The sequence below is a fragment of the Mercenaria mercenaria genome, chromosome 19, assembly GCF_021730395.1.
Source record: "Mercenaria mercenaria strain notata chromosome 19, MADL_Memer_1, whole genome shotgun sequence".
In the NCBI taxonomy this organism is placed as follows: domain Eukaryota; kingdom Metazoa; phylum Mollusca; class Bivalvia; order Venerida; family Veneridae; genus Mercenaria; species Mercenaria mercenaria.
The window spans coordinates 35,948,556-35,968,849 of record NC_069379.1 but is presented as its reverse complement, the minus strand read 5'-3'; the positions used below and the strand labels follow the sequence as shown (position 1 = coordinate 35,968,849).

The 20,294-nt window shown below is 34.5% G+C and overlaps 1 protein-coding gene across 3 annotated transcripts; it reads right to left on the bottom strand.

Annotated features, from left to right (window-relative positions):
- Window positions 1-1,232: 1,232 nt before the first annotated feature.
- On the bottom strand, window positions 1,233-20,014 carry LOC128551263 (carnosine synthase 1-like). 3 transcript variants are annotated; one of them, XM_053532017.1, is made up of 7 exons: window positions 19,726-20,014; window positions 16,732-17,049; window positions 6,660-6,876; window positions 4,739-4,901; window positions 3,976-4,259; window positions 3,444-3,530; window positions 1,233-2,165 (listed from the first exon to the last, which is right to left on the bottom strand). In XM_053532017.1, exons 2-7 carry the CDS (start codon window positions 16,843-16,845, stop codon window positions 1,687-1,689), a joined length of 1,344 nt encoding a protein of 447 aa, XP_053387992.1. In that variant the 5' UTR covers window positions 16,846-17,049; window positions 19,726-20,014; the 3' UTR covers window positions 1,233-1,686. The 3 variants fall into 3 exon arrangements, with proteins under 3 accessions (XP_053387992.1, XP_053387993.1, XP_053387991.1); XM_053532018.1 differs by lacking the exon at window positions 19,726-20,014 and adding an exon at window positions 18,286-18,599 and having other exon boundaries at window positions 16,732-17,099; XM_053532016.1 differs by lacking the exon at window positions 19,726-20,014 and adding an exon at window positions 18,286-18,599.
- Window positions 20,015-20,294: the final 280 nt, after the last annotated feature.

The window sequence follows — 20,294 nt, the reverse complement described above, 5'->3', positions numbered from 1 at the left end:
TATCTTGGGCCTCCATGTTATTGACTTCGAACGACTTACAACACTGCTTAGGGTTTGAAACGTCGTTCAGTTGCAGAATTTATTTAATGTAAGGATGCCATCCAGCTGGTTTGGGGAATGTTGGTGTTTCTACCCAGGTCTTCACCGCCTGTGCCTGATATATTGCTATATAGATTCCATTGAAACGTCCTAATTATGAAATATTCTACAGAAAAATAGTTTCTTTCAGATTGCATAAGTCATAATTATCACAAGTTTTAGTCTTGAATAAAAAAATACCACATTAGATTCTTCAGAAATTCAGTTATGTAATATTCTACAGAAAAAATAGTTCTCTCATGATTAAAATATTTCTTTTCTTGGTCACATAAGATCCTTCAGAGATTTCAAAATTATTAAGCAGCAACGAAATATATAGCACCATTAAAGCTTTAAAGATATCCAAGGTACATTTTTCACTAAATACTTACTTCGAATGTACGAAATCCTCATTAAATAAATTGAATTTGATGCAAAATGCAATCTTACTCTGTAGAGTTACATTCACAATTAAATGCCATGCATAACAGCCGTTAATTAAAAAGCGTCCAGTGTTTTAGTAATAGATCGTACAAAAATATAGTACACATTTATACTGTGCACTATCACATTTATTTAATACATAACTTTGACGTGTGTGTCATGCGCTTAAAATTGCATTGAAGCTGCGATATCTAGTAACAACATATTAATTATACCACTTTATAACTTGTATGAAAAAAGAAGTTACCTGTAACTGAAGTCTGATTTCAATCAATATTTTATTGTCGTCATCTAACGGAGAATGGGTTTTACATCTGCGGATGTTTCTAAATTGATTTTTATACTTGTAGCATGTGTAAATGTTGAGTTCTGCTCAACCCGAGGCTTGAGGGCGTGGTCGGTAGCATGCATTTCCACTACCGTCCATGAACAGGCTCAATCAAACCGAGCCTGCAGCATTTTCGTTTTTGTCGTGTTGAGCGACCTGTGCAGTTTCCACCTTAAATGATAGTGGCTTTGCGACCAGTCTGGTCAGGATCCATGCTGTTCGCTTTCAAAGTCTATTGCAATAAGAGAAACTGTTAGCGAACAGGATCCAGCAAAGCCACTATGTTGGTTTTCTCATGGCGCGGCTCATATTATGATAGTAACTATTTTAAATTTTTCCAAGGTACTTCTTTATTAGATATTCTAAAAAAAAAAGAACGAAGCTAATGTTACCCTTTAATAAAATATAAGCGGGGTATATATTATTACTAATATACGTACTAGAGTTATCTTTTAAATATATCGGTAAGAACATATTTATATAGCATACGTATCATGTATACAGTGTATGTGAGAGAGGTTTTTAACTAAGTCTTATATTTGAACAAAATACAAAGTCACATGTATCTATTTCATAATTGGAGATATACAAGTACCTTCTTGCAAATATGTAACAATACTTATGATATGAAGGTACAATCTGCTATATGATTCGCAAAGGTCATTGTTAGATAAAACGTTATGTGAAATAAACTTTAAAATAGAACATATTTCAGACACTAAGATAAACATACATTTGCTCAAGAATCTACTGGTGTCTAGTTATAAAAGACTGTTTACTTTCTGAACTGCACGAATATAAAAAAGTCTAAACAAGATAATCATGTATCTTTTTATCTAAAAATGATGGATCAGCTGCTCCACTTGATAGTCTGGTTGATCAATGTCCAGCTCTCTGCAAACTTTCATTAACTTTTGTTTTGCTTCTTGTGACGTGGAACCGGAAACAGCAATATTGCCGAAAGGGTTGTCGTAAGTAGGCAAAATCGGACTAAGTTTGCGAAACTGTAGAAAGAAAATCTCCTCTTTCTCTATCATGTTATACAGCAGGTTTCTAAGAGGCTCTTCATTTAATATTTTTGCATGCAATGAAGGTATGACCATAACACCAATAAGGATTTTATCTACAGGAGGTGTACGTACGTAGGGAGAAATACCACCCGCAATCATCAAAGAGTATAACATGATGTCGATACCGTACAATTTCCTCAACCAATCCCGTAAGCAATATCCACCCATCCTCGAATTGATTTCCAGTAGCTTCGGTCCATTCTCGGTCAATTTAAACTCGACATTAAATGTACCATCGGACAATCCTAAAGTCGGAAATAAAGCAAATATATGGTGAAATAAGGTATGCTTAAATCTGTTCTACATTGAAGTTAACTTAAACTCGCATTGACTATAAAATGAAAGCATTAGGTACGTTATACGTTTCCTGCTACTGATATATATCCGCTCCGGACTAAAGATTTTGTCCAGTAGTTACAAAAGTTCGATATTTACAAAGTCCAGATTTCAAACACCTTATACGTATTCATTCGTAAACGAGGTGCTGATACATCCTAGTGACTTAAAATCGAATCAACTACTTACATTTACAATGCAGACATCGCCCACATTTGTATATGAAATGTTAAAAAATGAATAAAAAGTTATGTATTAATATGTATAAATGCGGCCATATTCCACGTAATGAATTTCAACGGATCAAATACAACAGGAATGAATAAGATATAGGCAAAAAAGACAAACTTCAACAAATATAGGGATCGTGTTCATACGAGAGTCGAGTATTATATTTTTCATCACAATGATCTGTTCAATTTTACTTCATTTATTATTTTCGCTTTGTTAGTGTTCTGCGTTAAGTGAACACATCTATGTCATCGAACATAATTGTTTGCAGGTAAAAAAATACATAAGAATGCAAATTTCAGATAATTACTACGCGTTTGTAACTTCGTGACAAGGTAGTGGACACGTTTGCGCAATCAGAAATCACCGTCGTATTATTATTCCTCAATATGCGACTTTGCCATCAACCTGTTTGATCGAAAATAAGTGGTAGCTTCATTATTTTCAAAAGAATGTCGAAACATTGTACACAAACACGTACATTTCGCAGAAAATTTTGACTACCATTACGAGTCTTTTCCCTTAAAATTAGACCACGAAAAGCAGGTGAAGGTGTCCGCTATTGTATAAGCATTTTTACCCTTTTCCTTATTGTGAAAGACAATTATCATACACTTATACGAAGATATTACCACAAACAGATACACCAATACACCAGAGAAACAACGACAAAGCGTCTAGCAGTGCAGACAACCGTGCATTTTCAACCAGAAATCCATAACTCACTCGAACTGAACTACACTATGGAAATATTTCAGCATAATATATATTTATGATATATACATCAACTGCTTTTTTACAAAACAGCTAATGCAATTTATTTATGCCGCGTTCAACACTAAATTATTCTATTAGTAATGGATTTTAAACATTTATATCATGTTTGCAACCCGACTGGAACTAGTAGTTTGAAAGGCATCTTAAAAGAAATCAAATCAATAAAAAAGTTATAATACCTATCTTTAAACAACATCTATAGGCCGCTTCAATAAGCCGTGTTTGTTCGTCCCAAGAAAGGAATGACGGCATACGCCTAGCTGTTGCTGCAATATATACATATCTTAAATATGCAAAAATAAATAAGATTTCTTATACTTGTATCTATTATGTAATTAGTCCCGTTAAATTCATTTGATGAGGATTATCTGCATTAATTACTATATATGATAAAGGACCACAGATACACATTCACGAAAAAAAAGTTAGTAACCTATTTGATATATATTCATTAAAGAGAGACATTTTTATTCGGCGAATGAATTTGTTCAACTGTATGATATGTCCGTGAATTGGATTAGATATTTTTGGTATTATTTTGTTAGGTTAAAAATGACAGATTAGACCGTTCTTTAATGAATGCATATTAAGTTGTCGCAGGATCAGCTTTTGTCATGGAACGCTTGTGGGCCCTTTCTTATTCCATATAGCGTCATTATCGAACAAACAAATGTATCAAATGAGTGTGCGTTAAATCAAAGAAGTATTTACCAATAAAATACGGCCGTCTTGCCATACCACAGTCTGTGATAAAAGCAGCAACAAGCTTGCTGTCGTATATGATAACGTCAACTATATGCTCAGTTCCGCCGTAAAACTCCATTGTCATCATCGAATTGCCATGAGTTAGCCCAATTCCGGGAAAGTCCGAATCATTCCGAAGTGTACTGGTTATCTCACAATATTTCCTCCTTAATTCAACACTGTTTTCAACAACACACGCACCAATTGCAAACGCGCCATTATCTAGTTTCAATACTGCAGGAAACCTAAAGCTGAGCGGAACAAACATAAAACAGTTCAAGGAAAATTACTAAGATAATACAAAATAAAAAATTGCAATATAAAACATAATCCGAAATAAATGAGAACATATATTATATAGATATAGTTAAATAGTTTTGATAGGTCATCTGTATTAGGCATCCACTTGTAATTAAGCAGCCAGTCAGCCAATTGCTCGAGTTGACATTTTGTTCCGAGTTCACCTACCTTAACAGGTCTCGCTCCCTTACTTGACTATTTAATACAGATTTGACATAAACAGGAAACTTATACTGAAGTTTTTTAGTGAAACCCTCTATACACGTCATTGAAATGTGGTCAAAGATTTTTCTACAACTATCATGGTCAAAAACTTTAGATCAATTCACAATATGAGTTTTGGATAAGCTGTGACTAAAAATAACTACTTTGGAAGGTTATAGGAATATATGTATGTACAAGTTAAGAGAAGCGGTAAACTTCATTTTACCCTTCAGGTAATTTGTCGCAGTCCATTTCTGTCGTCAGATGTACGGGCTTTGTAGAATAAATGTCCGTCCGAGGACATTGAGAAATATCTGCCCCGCGCATGCTCAAAACATTTTGTGTTCTTGTTTTCGAGTTAGCTGTCATCATTGCCTTGAAGCTTGGACCTGGTAATACATTTTGGTAAATGTTAAGTTCATTAATGACGTGATAAGATATTAACATTAACAGGTACGTCAGGTAATTGTACGTAGAAGGACAAAACAACATGGTATTATTTGATCCATTATTTTTTTGTTGGGTTTAACGTCGCACCGACACAATTACAGCTTATATAGCGACTTTCCAGCTTTGATGGTGGAGGAAGACCCCAGGTGACCCTCCGTGCATTATTTCATCACGAGCGGATACCTGGGTAGTACCACCGGCCTTCCGTAAGCCTGGATGGCTTCCTCACATGAAGAATTCAATTCCCCGAGTGAGGCTCGGACCCACATCGATGAAGGGCAAGAGATTTGAGGTCAGCGACGTTAACCACTCGGCCACGGAGGCCCCCTTGATTCATTAATTGAAATCGCAAGTGGATATTACACTCCTAATCTAAAAAGTACATACAATGTAGGTCAGTGAAATATATAAATAAAAAGAACGGTCTTTTATCGAGTAGAAAAATCTATAAAGATTTTCTGTTTCCTCGAAATATCACTGTTACGAAATGAATTCAACTTGACACGAATAAAACTCCAGAATATATTAAAGCCATAATTTGTCTTGGAAACGATATTTGATTAGGAACAATTTTTCAATGTCACACTTTATTTTTAGAAATACATTTGATTGACCATTGCCTTTTCTGACTTCCCGTTCTTTACGAAATCCAAATTTGAATACTTATTGGAAACATATGATATGTCGTGAATATCTTTCCCGTGATCATATTAAGCGCCTACTATTTAAAATAACATTATTCAGTGTCCATAGTACATAGCTTTGTTACTAGCAATGCAAATTACGGCATGCTTACAACTATTACTATTTTCTGTTTTAGTAGAAATGATTTAAAATAGATCTTTCATGTCAAATATTGGTCGTTTAAAAATGATTTATCATTATAACTCATCTTAAGGACAACACAGAGCAATCACATATTTTCTTTTGCAATGCTATTTAAAATGAATACGATTTATTACGATATAGGGGTATGCGATAAAAATATGAAAATTTGCAGTTTAGTAAAGGACATGCACATTTTTCAGTGAATTAATGACATGTTGCAGTGAAATACATCTGACCATTTCGCAGTAACGAAATATGAATATCTTTCTTACCTGGTATGTAGTTCCAAATATTTGGAATTTGACTGAAAACCTTAATTAGAACTAACTTAAAAAACAAATTGTCCAAATGTCGCTCACTCGTGATAGTTCATCTGCTTCTAAATCACATTTGAAAATATAGTATCTGGTAAAAGTTATTTCAATTTTACATTAAAACACATTACTCCTTGTATCTGAACCTAAAAGTTCCAATGATGATTTAAATAACTCTGACTAAACAAGGATAATGGTTGTTCTCACTCTAATAATGTTATTTATTAGTAATTTAAATGGTTAGTGTAGAAATAAAGGTTTATTTAATTACATAGTTCGAGATCCCGATTTTCAGCTTAGCATAACTTTATATGAGGAAGGTATTGACAGGGTTGTTGTAATTCTGAAGTTCTATGCATGTTCACCGTTTCTCCCGAAAGAAAGAATGAATTAAGTATATTGTGATTTCATTAAGAAACATCGGTTGATATTAATATCGGCCTGGCTTTAGAACAAAAGGTAGAAAATATTAAAAGAGTTACTTCATCATATATAAATTTTGAACGCGCAGTGTCATTATGGAGAGCTGCGACTGGATGTACTCTTTGAACAAACCTTTTGTTCCCAACTTTTCATTAACCAGAGCTGACAAAGGTGCACATTCGTCTACGAAGGAGAGACAGCCATCCGCCTTGAGTCCGCGGCCATGTATTAAACTGACGATTTCGGCCGCATGCACATCGTCGATTTTATGATCAGAGAAATCGTAGTGGATAAAATGAGGTACAAGATCTCTGGAAATGTGCTGACTATCTGCTTCCACAAGAATTACCTAGTTATATTTACAGAATAACTTTTAATTTGAATATATTTATATTTTAATACTGGCGAAAAAGTAGTACTTGACATGAACTATGTTTCACCATAGGCCACTTGAAATTGAATTACGGTGATTTTGTAAAATTGTTTCTTTTTGCGTTTTACTTGCTGTTTCAGGAAATAAACATAAATTAATGATTTTTTTTATTAACTTTCAATTTTTTTTTTCAATCATATGTGAATTTGAAAATTAGTTTAACTTTTACATGGACTCGAAAACGTCGTTGATCTTTAACAGAAATGTCTGCCATATAGCCCTCTTCGACAGCATTTTCTGTACAAATTTTCATAATTTTTTATCTCTGACTTTAACGACTCAAATGTAATCTGAATCTTGTATAAATCTGCAAGGCTTATTATCACAATGAGTTTGCTACACAGCTGAATGTATAATTCACAATACTGCCTGAAGCAATCACAGTTATAGTTCGACCACGAAATGAAATCTGTATAAACATTTCAAATTGTATGGATAGCCAAAATCTTTAAATTCAGCAGCTAAATACCAAACAATTATACCAAAATTAGATCTAAATCCATTATAACAGGAAGAAGTGAGAAGAAAATTTGTGTATGCAGTTTCAACCCAAGATCTGTCAAAAAAAGAGACAATTTCTCTGTATGATCATTAGTTTCAAATGATTTTGATTTGGTAGCACTCACTGAGACTTGGCTCGGAACTATCCTGGATCAAACGTGTATTGGCAAACTTGTACCGAATGGATATTCAATTAAAATGTTGCACAGTGCAGCGGCAGCCGTGGAGGATGTGTGGATTCAAACATAAATCTGAATTTAAACTTCGTGTTGTTGCATTTACTTGTGACAAAGATTTTGAACAATTTGAATACATGGATTCTAATCTGAGTATCAATGGATTTCCTGCACGAGTGGCAGTGATATATAGACCAACAACAACAAAATAAAACAGTTTGAAGACTAGTGTGTTTCTAGAGGAAGAACGGCCTACTTTCTTTTGCAGATATGCTACGGTTTATAAAGACATAATCCTGATACGCGGATGATCTCAAGATTGCGTTAAAAATTCAAGCGGGGAATTCTCAAAATGAGACAACTGTTCTTCAACAACTCGACAGTTGTCTCAATGAAATCATAAAATGGATGGCAACCTTTAAACTGAAAATGAATCAGTCTTAAACTGAAATAATTATGTTTCGAACCAGACAACAGATAGCGAAACTGAACATCACAAGTGTAAACGTTGGTGGGTGTAACGTAAAATGCGTCGATCATGTCAGAGACCTGGGTGTAACTATGACCAATACGCTCAATTTTGTCCATCACATCCAGAAAAAGTGTCAGATAGCTTATGTGCAGTTACGAAACCTTAGGGCTATACGGAAACATCTCACACGAAAGTCAACTGAATCATTATTGCATGGATCGGTTCATACTCACATTGACTTCTGCAACAGTTTATTTACCGAAATTCCAGCCTACAAAATCAACAAACTACAGCGAGTCCAAAATAGAGTAGTCCTGAATGCTTCCTACGAACAGCCAAATACAGAACTTCTGAAAGAATTTCACTGGCTTCCAGTTAAGGCTAGAGTCATGTTCAAAATCCTAGTAATAGTCTTCCGTGTCATCAATGGTACAGCTCCAGTATATCTGAGGGAAATGTTTGTACCTACTCGACAACGGTACAGACTACGCTCACACAGTGACACTAACATTAACATCCCTAGACGGCGAACAAAATTAGCAGACAGATCTATGGCCATCGTTGGTCCCAAGTGGTGGAACGATCTACTTAGCTATCTGAAAGACATTCAGTCTGAAGCCAGCTTTAGATCAAAACTGAAAATACATTTGTTTAGTCAGTTTCATGAACAATGAGTGTGCTCTTGTTAAAATAAAAAATAGTATCTATACATGTCTAAATCTCTAAATCTAAGTTCTAGAGTCCTTTCCATATTTTGAATGTATACATTTTAAATGTGTGTTATATAACTGTAAAGCACAATAGAATATTTTATAATTTTTGCGCTATATGAATGCCATGTATTTGTATTTGTATTGTGGGAGACATGAATTTCCATCTCGATATTCAGTCAGATCGAGATGCTGTCAGATTTAAAAGTGTACTTCAGTCATGTGGTATGCATCAACATGTGAACGGACCAATGTATGCCCGCGGTCATAAGTAGATGTTTAATAACCAGGAACGACAGCAAGATCATATCAGGTGTCGAGGTCATCGATCAAGGTCTTTGTGACAATACTGGTAATATGTCACAGGACCAGTATGCAATTCACTTCAACGCCTGTGCCACAAAACCAGCTCCGGTGCAGAAGCCAGTTTCTTTACGGACATTACGTTCCATTGACGTAAGTTCTTTTAAACAAGACATTTCTGTGTCCCTTGCACTAAATACGTTTCCAGAAGGCGCAGATGTGGATCAGCTAGTAAATGCATATTCAAAAGGATTACCCTCACTGATAGATAAAATGTTCCCTTACACGCCAAAACTAACGCTGTCCGTGGTTTACAGACGAACTTCATGAGGCTAAACACTTAAAACGCAAGCTTGAGCGGAAATGGCGTAAAACTAAACTAACAATCGACAATCAATGTTATAGGGCCCAATGTGCTACCGTGAATAAACTACTAATTCAGGTTCGAACCGACTACTTCTCTGATAAGGTAAAGTTGTGTGGCACATAGGAATCTTCACAGCCGCCACACAAGACTTCTGTTGCGATAATTTTTAAAATATTCGAAAAGATCCTTTAGAAACATAGGATGCAACCAAAATACTTAATAACAGACTGTTTGATTGAGTCTGATCATGAGAGGTAATGAAATGTGCAACACCGCTCACATCCCATAAAACCGGTTTAAGCGGAATTTGATTATTGCCCTTGATCCTAAAGGATCAGAAAATATAACAACACTGAATACCAAGAATTCATGTCAATAAAGCATATCGTTATATCAGGATGGTGATCATGACAACCTGGGCCGATCTAGTTTTAGACTAATAAAATCTATAATCAGATCATTTAAAATTATATAACTCAACAAAGCGAAATTATAGCAGACTCGGTTTGATTTAAATCTGTTTATTGGACCTAATGAAACGTGTTAACACATTTCAAATTTCCTAGAATCGGCGTGAGGCGAACTCTGTTATACAGATAAATTGGATGATACTAATATAACAATGCTGAGTCTAATTGCAGACTTGCAGGGAGATTATTTACAACCGCAACATTGCACTTAAAGATCGATGCCCATAATAGTCAATAACATCATTAGAAGGCAATTGTTTTCTTACAAAAAGGAGCATGTTTCTCATAGGCAACTAGATTACCCATTCGCTAGTTGATCTATGGCTGTGCCTGTTGGAAGTATATATAGTGCATGTTTATTTGTTTATAAAAAAATATGTCTTTATAGCGTGGTTTTCTAAAAGACACTCCTTTTGCACCATGGCTTGTTTTGAGGAACATGCTTTATAATCAGCTACTTAAAGGTCATATGACATCATGAAGGTATAGCCACTAAGATCAGACTCGAGGACATCAACAACTCATACAGTGCTACCACCTCTAGTAAGAAGAACATCTTATGTTCAACCCCGGATATGGGAAGCTACACGTGCATGACAAGATAACTTGAAATTACTAGTGAATCTTTGAGCTTCCATATTTCAATGTAATAACCACATCAAAATGAAAATATAGGTCTGCCTCAATAATAGAGTTCTTTTCAACAACCCCATATCTGGCATTTCTCCTTTAAAACACAAAAATCTTTAAACCAACGATGGTATACATATTGCACTACCAGCCACACGACAAATCTATTGATAATTAAGTGTCAGTTCAAATGTTTGAAGACCTTGTAACGACTGAACGCAATAAATCGCAGTATAATGTCACGGATCACATGATCTCTACTAGTCTTCACAGATAGTTGCATAATATAATCAAAGGCCTGAAGGGCCTGAGAGTCGGCTAATGATTGATGTACTGGTAGTATAGTCTACCAGTTTCAGTTTGGTTTTAGTTTTTTTCCCCAACTGAACAGAGATTTTGTTACAATAGATGAAATGGACATTCAATCGATGCCTAGTAAAACTTTGATTGACATTATACAAGTATTTAAACCCAATATATTTCTCTAAAATTGAAGAGTGGTTCGCAAAAATAAAAATGTTGAAAGTACAAACTACAATTTGACAGGTGACACTAAGATACTGCCCATGACTATAAATATTTTTCCAGTAAATATTTGCCTCCGGCATTACCAAAACAGGCAATTATCGGCTGGTATATATTCGCACATGATAAAATTTGAATATGAAAATTTATATATTGAAATTTTATAGCGCAGATTGCCACATACAATTTGTAACGGATGGACGAAAGAACTGTTAAGATATTTTACAGATAAGGGGCCTGGCAATAACCGTGTCACACGCTAGGTAAGTAGGTATTGTTCAATCATATTATAAGGGATGTGAATTTAAAGAAGTATACTTACTTTTGCGTTTAAAGATATGTAAATGTTGCTGAGTGTCAATATATAGTGTCATGAATGTTTACACTGACAGGAAAATTACGCATTCGAAACTAAGAGAAGTTACTCGGACTAGCTACCAATTTCGGAAAAGATAACCAATATTAATAAATGCAGTTCTTTTTTAGTTAAAACCATCATTTATTCTATTTCAGACCTGTTAACCCCTTCAAAACCATGTCAGTAGTCCCCAAGTCTATGTACTTTCAATTATCCGTTTTGATTCATGTAGACAGACAGGCCCAGACTGGGCTGAAAAAATGTTTGAGCCATTTTTACGTGGTCGGTAGCAGGGTGGGTGTGGGGAGGGGTGTTCCTTCCCGCTTTGAACTGCAGTCAGATTTTGAAATGGGCATTGTGGCAGGTGGTAAAAGGGCAAATGTATCAAACTGTAAAGTGGCAATATGGGGGGAGGGTGTGGGAGGATACCCACTCCTGCAAGTAGGGTTTGGGGTATCACCACAAGGAAATTTTGAAAATGTAGACCCTTGATACAGCCTTTGGTGCGATTTCTAACTGAAAATTTTATGTTTCAATTTCTAAATATTACCTAGATTCTTTTTAGTATTACAATATTCAAAGTATGAATGACTGTCACTTCATATTTTTACTTTCAGGTCATGCCTCAGCACTAGAATATAAGTCTGATATTGATTCTATGTATGTATTATAAAAATAAATTCTAGAATCATTTCTGTTACAATAATATCTATCATGTCTGTTACTTTAATGTTTAAATTTCATAACACAGCTCGATATTTACCCAAAATATTATATCCGGATATGATTAAACTTTCTTTTATACTGCCAAAATCTCCAGTTTCAACAATATGTTTTACAAATTGTGATGATATGAAGACAGTTTAGCAGCAATTGGCAGTATCTGACATTGAAGTTTACGGTGAAATTATTTAAATCATTTCATAAAAAAAATTGTTTCGTTTCGTCAAAGCACTCTAACATAGACGATCTACTTTCGATTTCAAAAACTACAAGAAAATACAATTTAATGTTTCGCCGATTTGTTTATTTCTCGAAAAATAAGAAATAAAATCATTTTTAAAATCAGTAGTAATTAAACAAATCAGTAAGAGCTCTTTCTCGGGATAATTTATCCGCTTACTGACTGCAAAAATCAAGCCATGTGTCATCATGAAAAGCAGAATGGGTGACGGTTTCATTTTTTTGCGAACCTGAATCGTAAGCAAATTATCCAAACCAGTCAAAATTCCAGAAAGGTTACGATCTAGATTCTTTCTAGGATTACACTATCCAAAGTATGACTGTCACTTCATCTTTTTACTTTCAGATCATGCCTCAGGACTAGAATACGAGTCTGACATAGATTATATGTAAGTGTAATAAAAATAAATTCTAGAATCATTTCTGTTACAATAATATCTATCATGTATGTTACTTGAATGTTAAAATTTCATAACACAGCTCGAAATTTACCCAAAATATTATATCCGGTTACGATTACACTTTTCTCCAGTTTCAACAATATATTTTACAAATTGTGATGATACGAAGACATTTAGCAGCAATTGACAGTATCTGACATTGAAGTTTACGGTTAAATTACCTCTTATTTAAATCTTTTCATAAAAAAGTTGTTTCGTTTCGTGAAAGCAGCCAAACATAGACGAACTACTTCGATTTCAAAAACTACAAGAAAATACAATTTAATGTTTCGCCGATTTGTTTATTTCTCGAAAAATAAGAATTAAAATCATTTTTAATATCTGTAGTAACTAAACAAACCAGTAAGAGCTTCTTCTTCCGATAATTTATCCGTTTACTGACTGCTAAATTCAACCCACGCAAAGTTTATAGAAATCATACAATGCGTGTATACGTTCAATGTGGGAGAATTAAGGCTGATCGGGATCGGCTATGTTACCTAACGCATCCAGACGATTCAGATTTTGTTTTTAAAAAAGCATTGTGTGCATTTCTGTAATTTTATATACGTTTTTATACGCTTAGAAATTATTAGACATGCGTATTTGCATTATTTCTATACGTAATTTACGCTAATACGCATCTTATCTGAAGCCCTGTGGAACTATTGTTTGTCTTTCGCTGGATGTTACGCAAGCTTTGTAAGCCTGCGCAATTCATAAAATGCACATTTATGCTTAATGAGTTACATTCGAGTATTGCACAATTACAAGTCATAAATATGACAGATTACATCGTATATTGGTCATAGCAAAGGGAATTGACACAACTTAACTTCATTCATGCAGTGAACTGTTTGAAGTTTGAGAAATCTAATGGAACTACATCCCTTCACTGTGTTATTTGGTCCATTTAGAGAATCGCTGAACAGCAAGGACTCGTCAAAACGCTAAAGCGTTTAGCCGACTCAATAAAACCACATGTCTTGCCTTTCGGATTTTTGTTGAATAAAAGATTTGTCAATTGTACTACTTACTCAAGTCTCAGTCAATGTTAACTTAGTAGATCAAATCATTTAAAAACTATAAACGAAATGAACTTGTTTTTTATTCGATCTTAGATTGATATTATATACACGAAGGTTCATATCACCTATCACTACTTACACAGACTCACTTTCAATTAAAAAAACTATTTGGTGCAATATTGTTGATTTTTTCACATTAAATTACTGCATAAAGTATTAAAGTATCTGTAAGAGATTAATTTCGAGGTCACACGACAGCTGAAATGGTCTAGCGTAGATCTTGTTAGCTACTTAAATGAACACCTTGATTTATGTCGCTTATCGAATTTTCGTGTGACGGCCGCTACGCCAAATACTTCTGAACTCTTTTACGATTGTTAACACAGTGAACATTACTCGCACATGTCTCCTTCGAAAAGATCAATATCGTATATTTCATACTTGATGTATAACTTGATAATTGTTAAAAGACCATTTATAAAAACTTTCAAATCAAAAATATTACAGACAGCGTTCAACCTTTCCAACAAATATCTTCATTTAATATAAATTAAATCAATTCAGCGGTACTCCTGACAAGTATTACACTTCTGTGCGTAGTCGTTACAATGTAACAATTACATTAACAACGGCGAAATGCACGCACATAATTACAGGTAAAGCATTATTCAAATAATTTTATATTCCAATTAGTATTTCATTTAACTAGTTATTAACTACGGCAACATCAGTCTTTTAGCGTCGTGTGGCGGCCGTGTAAAGCCTCCCCGTACTTGGTTCAGTGATGTTATATTTTCTGGTTCATTGTTATCATTTAGTCTATTCAATATGTGTGTAATAGAATTCTGCTTAAGGTAGTGGACCCGTAATGACAATTGACAATATCCGTTCTTTTCAGTATTCTACATATACGATTTCAACATCTCCGGTAGTTCGAAAAAACAATCTCCTGCTTTGGCCGAAGGATGCAAAAATTGTTTACGGCATAACACGTTATCGCTCGATAGTTAACGATTGTTATTACGGATTCATTACCCTAATGTGTTCTGCACGTTTGATTTAACGGAAGTGATGGCGTAACGTCATTTATGCGGAAACCCTAGGCTAATGCCGTGTATTAAGCGGTAAACTGTTAGTGTTACTGCCTGTCCTAAGGTTAATTTAGGCAATAGATTGGCGGCTTTGGTGTAAATTAATTCTAAATAATATCATAAAATAAGAAATATTGCGAAGACTTCCAATTGATATTTTTAGAATTGTGAAATATTAAGCATAGCGACATAAACCTTTTATATGAATGAAAACAAGAGCTAGTAGAACACGAAATGCACCCCCTTGATGCATTCAGTAATTGCATTAGAAACAAAAATTATTTGCTCACTGTTAACAAAAGTTCTACTTTTCTGGTTCAATGTGACCTTGACCTTTGACCTACTGACCACAAAATCAATATGGGTCATTTGCAAGTCATGAACAACCTCCCTATTAAGTTTCGTGATATTAGGCACAATCGTTCTCAAGTAATCGTCTGGAAACGGTTTAACTGTTCCGGGTCCCTGTACCCTTGACCTTTGACCTACTGACCTACTGACCTCAAAATCAATAGGGGTCATCTGCTGGTCATGATTAACCTCTCTATCAACTTTCATAATCCTTGACCCAAGCGTTCTTGAGTTATTGTCCGGAAACCGTTCAACTGTTCCTGGCCAATGTGATCTTGAACTTTGACCTAATCACCTCAAAATCAATAGGAGTTGTCTGCTCATCATGACCAACCTCCCTATTAATTTTCCTGATCCTAGGCCTAAGCGTTTTTGAAATATCGTCCGGAAACTGTTTTACTGTTCCTGGTCACTGCGACCTTGATCTTTGACCTACTGATCTCAAAATTAAAAGGGGTCACGTGCTGGTGATGACCAACTTCTTTATCAACTTTCATGATCCTAAGCCCAAGCGTTCTTGAGTTATCATCCGGAAACCGTTTAAGTGTTCCGGATCACTGTGACCTTGACTTTTGACATACTGACCTCAAAGTCAATAGGGGTCATCTTCTGGTGATGACCAACCTTCCTATCAACTATCATGATCTTAGGCCTAAGCGTTCTTGAGTTATCATCCGGAAACGGATTGGTCTACATACAGACCGACCGACCGACCGACAGACCGACCGACATCTGCAAAGCGATATACCCCTCCTTCTTCGAAGGGGGGCATAATAAGTTAATCTACAACTATGAGAAGTTTCTTTTAAATCAACATTGCCGACCTTCTGCACGTGAAAAGTCAACAATTTTCCCATAGACGCCCAATGTGAAATTTGACAGAAGGACTACTATTTTCAAATCAGTCTGATAAAAAATAAAGCAAATGACCGTATATTTTTACTGACTGTATTTTCTTCGGATAAAATGATGCATTGAAAAAGATTTGATTTACTTCTATTTTGTTAAACAGTATTTGTTTTATGGTGCGGAAGTAGTGTTGCATTTTTAACACCTTTCATGAAAAATGAACCGTGTCTGCTATTATTTTGCTTTGTTTCATTCATTGTGTGCGTTTAAAGTCTTCTTATTTAATATGTAAACAACATGAGACGTAGATTTTTAACATTTGTTTCAATTTAGAAGAATAGCCGTATTCTTTACAAATAGTCAAACCTTTGTGCTTCATGAAATCCTTGTTTAGAATTTGATATCTAACAGTACCATAGTAACACGGATTATATTTCACCACACATGTGACTGGGAATATGAATCGATTTTACTTGTAAATCCATCCATCAATCAGATTATAAGCAATAAAATTTTATCTTGATAAATGGATCTTACCTCTATTCCAGATTTTGCTGCATCCTGCCATATGTTTCTCAGTCTATAACTTCCACCCCCAACCACTATAATGCGTTTTCCATTCATCAGGTTACGCTGAGACACCTCGTCCATATTTTCTGACGTAGGCACAATTCCTTGTTCCACAGTGTTGCCGACTTTATATTAAAGCTGTGTGTTAGTGTCATTTCCTTCTTGTATTTTGTCCGATATCATGTCTACACCTACTGGTATGACATTCTTTTCTGACATATTTTCTTGAGATTTAAGCTAGGTTGACCCTTATTCACTTCTGTAGCTCAGTTCCGCTGGAACAACCTATCCGTGAATTGAGCAGGGATGCAAATGAAACATTTTGTCCTGTATCACTTATTACATGGAAATAGTTTGTACATGTTTGTGTGTATTTAAAAGACAAGGATGAATATGTAACCGAAAAAGCCACGTTCCAAAAACCTAGTTTCCCTAAAGCGCAACTAACAGCACGCAGATGGGCAAAGGTCTAGCACACAAAGACAAACACACGCACAGAAAAAGTCAAAACAAACACATTCGTAAAAAAGGAACCAGTAGAATAGCACAGTAGGGCTATGGAACGGTCAGTGGCAAAACCACCATATATTACAAAACTCATGTCTTAATCTATTTAAAAACTGATATATAATTGTACGGTGTAAATTTATTCCATTAAGTCAATTTTTTATCTTTCAAGTCTATTGTCTGTGTGTCATGTAGCATTGAAAGTCTACCAATGCTCTGGCGAGATGAATAAAGACCAACGGTGCCTCAAAACAAGCAAGTACCTTGGTAAAGTCAATTACTTTTCAGAAAGCTGTGGGAAAGCTTCTGCTAACTGGAAATTGTATTTGGATGGCTATGCGGAAAGGGACTGGTACTTGAACTTCTTCAGCTTGGCTATGAAGACATATACAATTATTTTGATTGATGTTATGACATGGAAACTGTTTAATGCATGTTATTATCTTTCAAGAAACAATTGTTTCCTCATCCTATCTAAACGTTCTAAAATACATATTAATTGGACGATTGATGTGCAAATTTTTGTAAAAAAGTCCGAAAAAGGTAAAAAACAGTATGTAAAGTTCTTTGAAGATATAAAATACTTACTGCCTTCGCCACAAGATGAGGCGATGACGGACTGTTGGAAATGTGATGACTGTCTTTAGAAATGTATGCATATGTAAAGGAAGTACGTTTTTTTTTCAGTTGAAAAATAAGTGCTCATTCATACAGTCGTTCGTTCGTCCGTTTATTCATTCATTCATTCATTCATTCATTCATTCACTCATTCATTCAATCACCCATCCATCCACCCATCCATCCATCCATCCATTCATTCATTCATTTATTCATTCACCTACTTAACTCCCTGAGGCCGATATCGTAATATACATGTATCTGCTGCGGCGAGATAAGAATTACCACCTAACGTCGAAGTACATTTTCTGATCTTATCACGATCTCACGCACATGCAGTCAATTGAAATCATGCAGGGAATCATTGGTGATTAAAATAAATTAAAATAAACTTACAAAACCTTCGAAGTTTCAAAAAATAATTTTATATCCTATTTCATCCGTAACCTATATCCAAATAGAAAAATATTTTCACTTCGAAGTATACACAATTTTAACAAACCTACTGCGTTGAAAATATTTGAACGTTTCTGGTTCGCTTACTTTTTCACATGTAAAGACATTGAACTCCATTAAATAGAAATACAATATTAACAAAGACTTTGTACAAAAGCATACTTAAAATTGACACCCGTTTTTGTGTGAATATCGATCATGCCTTTGTTGAATTTTGATGTATACATGTACACAAATGTTTTGTGACACGCGATGAGACAGATAAGTTGTAATATATACATTTACCTTTGAAAGATTATTAAATTTACAATAATATGTTTATGTAGTCACGTTGTTTTTGTATTTTATAGAATATGTTTTGTTGTGTTCATGTTTTTCAGTTTGTATCGTATTCGATGTAAGTGTACGAATATTTCAGCCTTCTAAAACTTAACATTTTCCGACCATTCATTTAACTGATAATGGAATTTCATCGTCTGAATCATCATCAGACGGAACTGATATGTCAGAAGCTGCATGAAAATGAATATTTTCTTTATTTTAAGAAAGATTTTTGGCAGACGACATTATTTTACTCCTTTGAAATACAGAATGAACGAAACACAGTGGATTTCGTCTTTACATGGCCGCATAATGGCAAACACTTATTTCAACAAGGGAACTAATTAGCACTAATTATGAAAAATAATACCCAGTATGCAAAATAATTTTGCTTTTGCCAAGATTATCAAAAATTAACAAGTACATGTCACAATCAGCATGATCTCGGTGCCGCGACTATACTCGTCAATCGCCGTCCTGGGGAGTCCTGATAACGCGCGTATAGTCGGATATCGACGCTACGGGGGTAGAAAATATAACGCCTATAGTCGCATTTCGGCCCCAGGGAGTTAATTAATCAACATTTCATTCATGCATTTTTATGTGTATGTCTTTTTTTATAAATTCATGCGGAATCGTTTAATTTCACATGATGTTTAATAAATGTTAACTTAATATATGGCAAAACTTCCATTTTCAGTCGTTAGTATATTATGTTAATACATGTATAAATCTATGTATAATTTATAATCTTCTTTAGGAACCATTTATCCAGTCACTCCTTAATGATTTAACCTTTGTATAATTATATATATTTATTTGAAACTCATTTAGCATTTTAGTTTGTAGCCACAGAAATTCAATGATAATAGTTTGTTTATTATCATATAATATATGCTATTTTTGTCATAAAACTTGCTTTCTTATAGGCTGAAATTATTATACGAAACTAAGTCAGTTACCATGAACTTTCCTTTGTTCTATAATCAATTCTTATAAATCTTTGCAATTCTAGTAAACTGTTCTAAAATGTTTAATAGATAATGAAAACTCACTTACCTTTGACAAAATTCTTTTTTATCCACCACTACATGTAATCCTAATAATAATTACTAGACACTTTGAAATCCATTTTTTTTTTTGCACATTTCATTCATGTATAATGTTCAATTTCTACAAAAAGGAGGCGGACTTTCTAACAACCGGTTTTTAGCGAAATCAGCAACGCTTTATGTGGTAGAACTCTTATGTGTCTACTTCTTTCGTTTCAATATTTTTGTCTAAGCACATTATTATAATTGTTTTATGTTAGTTTCATTGAACTACTTGTTTGGTATCTTGGTCTTTGCGTATTATCATTTTATGATTTTCCCTGTACGTGTTGTATGTAAAACAAATCGATAAAATGACAATTGCCTTTCATACTTTATGCTTACTCTTTCACTTTTCTTCTCTTTTCGGGTGCATGCAGGGGTAACGTTGGTTTGTATTGACAACCTACCTGTCGCATTCAAACCAATTATGTATTTAGTAGTAGGTGTATACCCTCATAGATAGTAAATGATTTATATGCATACCGTGCGACAGTAGGTCTATTATATAATCGTATTTAGAGGTTGTTTAAAACA

Excerpts from the sequence above, each read along its gene's own strand:
- LOC128551263 (XM_053532017.1), bottom strand. The coding sequence starts at position 16,845 with ATGGACGAGGTGTCTCAGCGTAACCTGATGAATGGAAAACGCATTATA. Across the intron at positions 6,877-16,731 it reads CAGCAAAATCTGGAATAGAG|GTAATTCTTGTGGAAGCAGA; the intron begins GTAAGATCCATT and ends AAATATAACTAG. Across the intron at positions 4,260-4,738 it reads TGCGACAAATTACCTGAAGG|CTTTAGGTTTCCTGCAGTAT; the intron begins GTAAAATGAAGT and ends TGTTCCGCTCAG.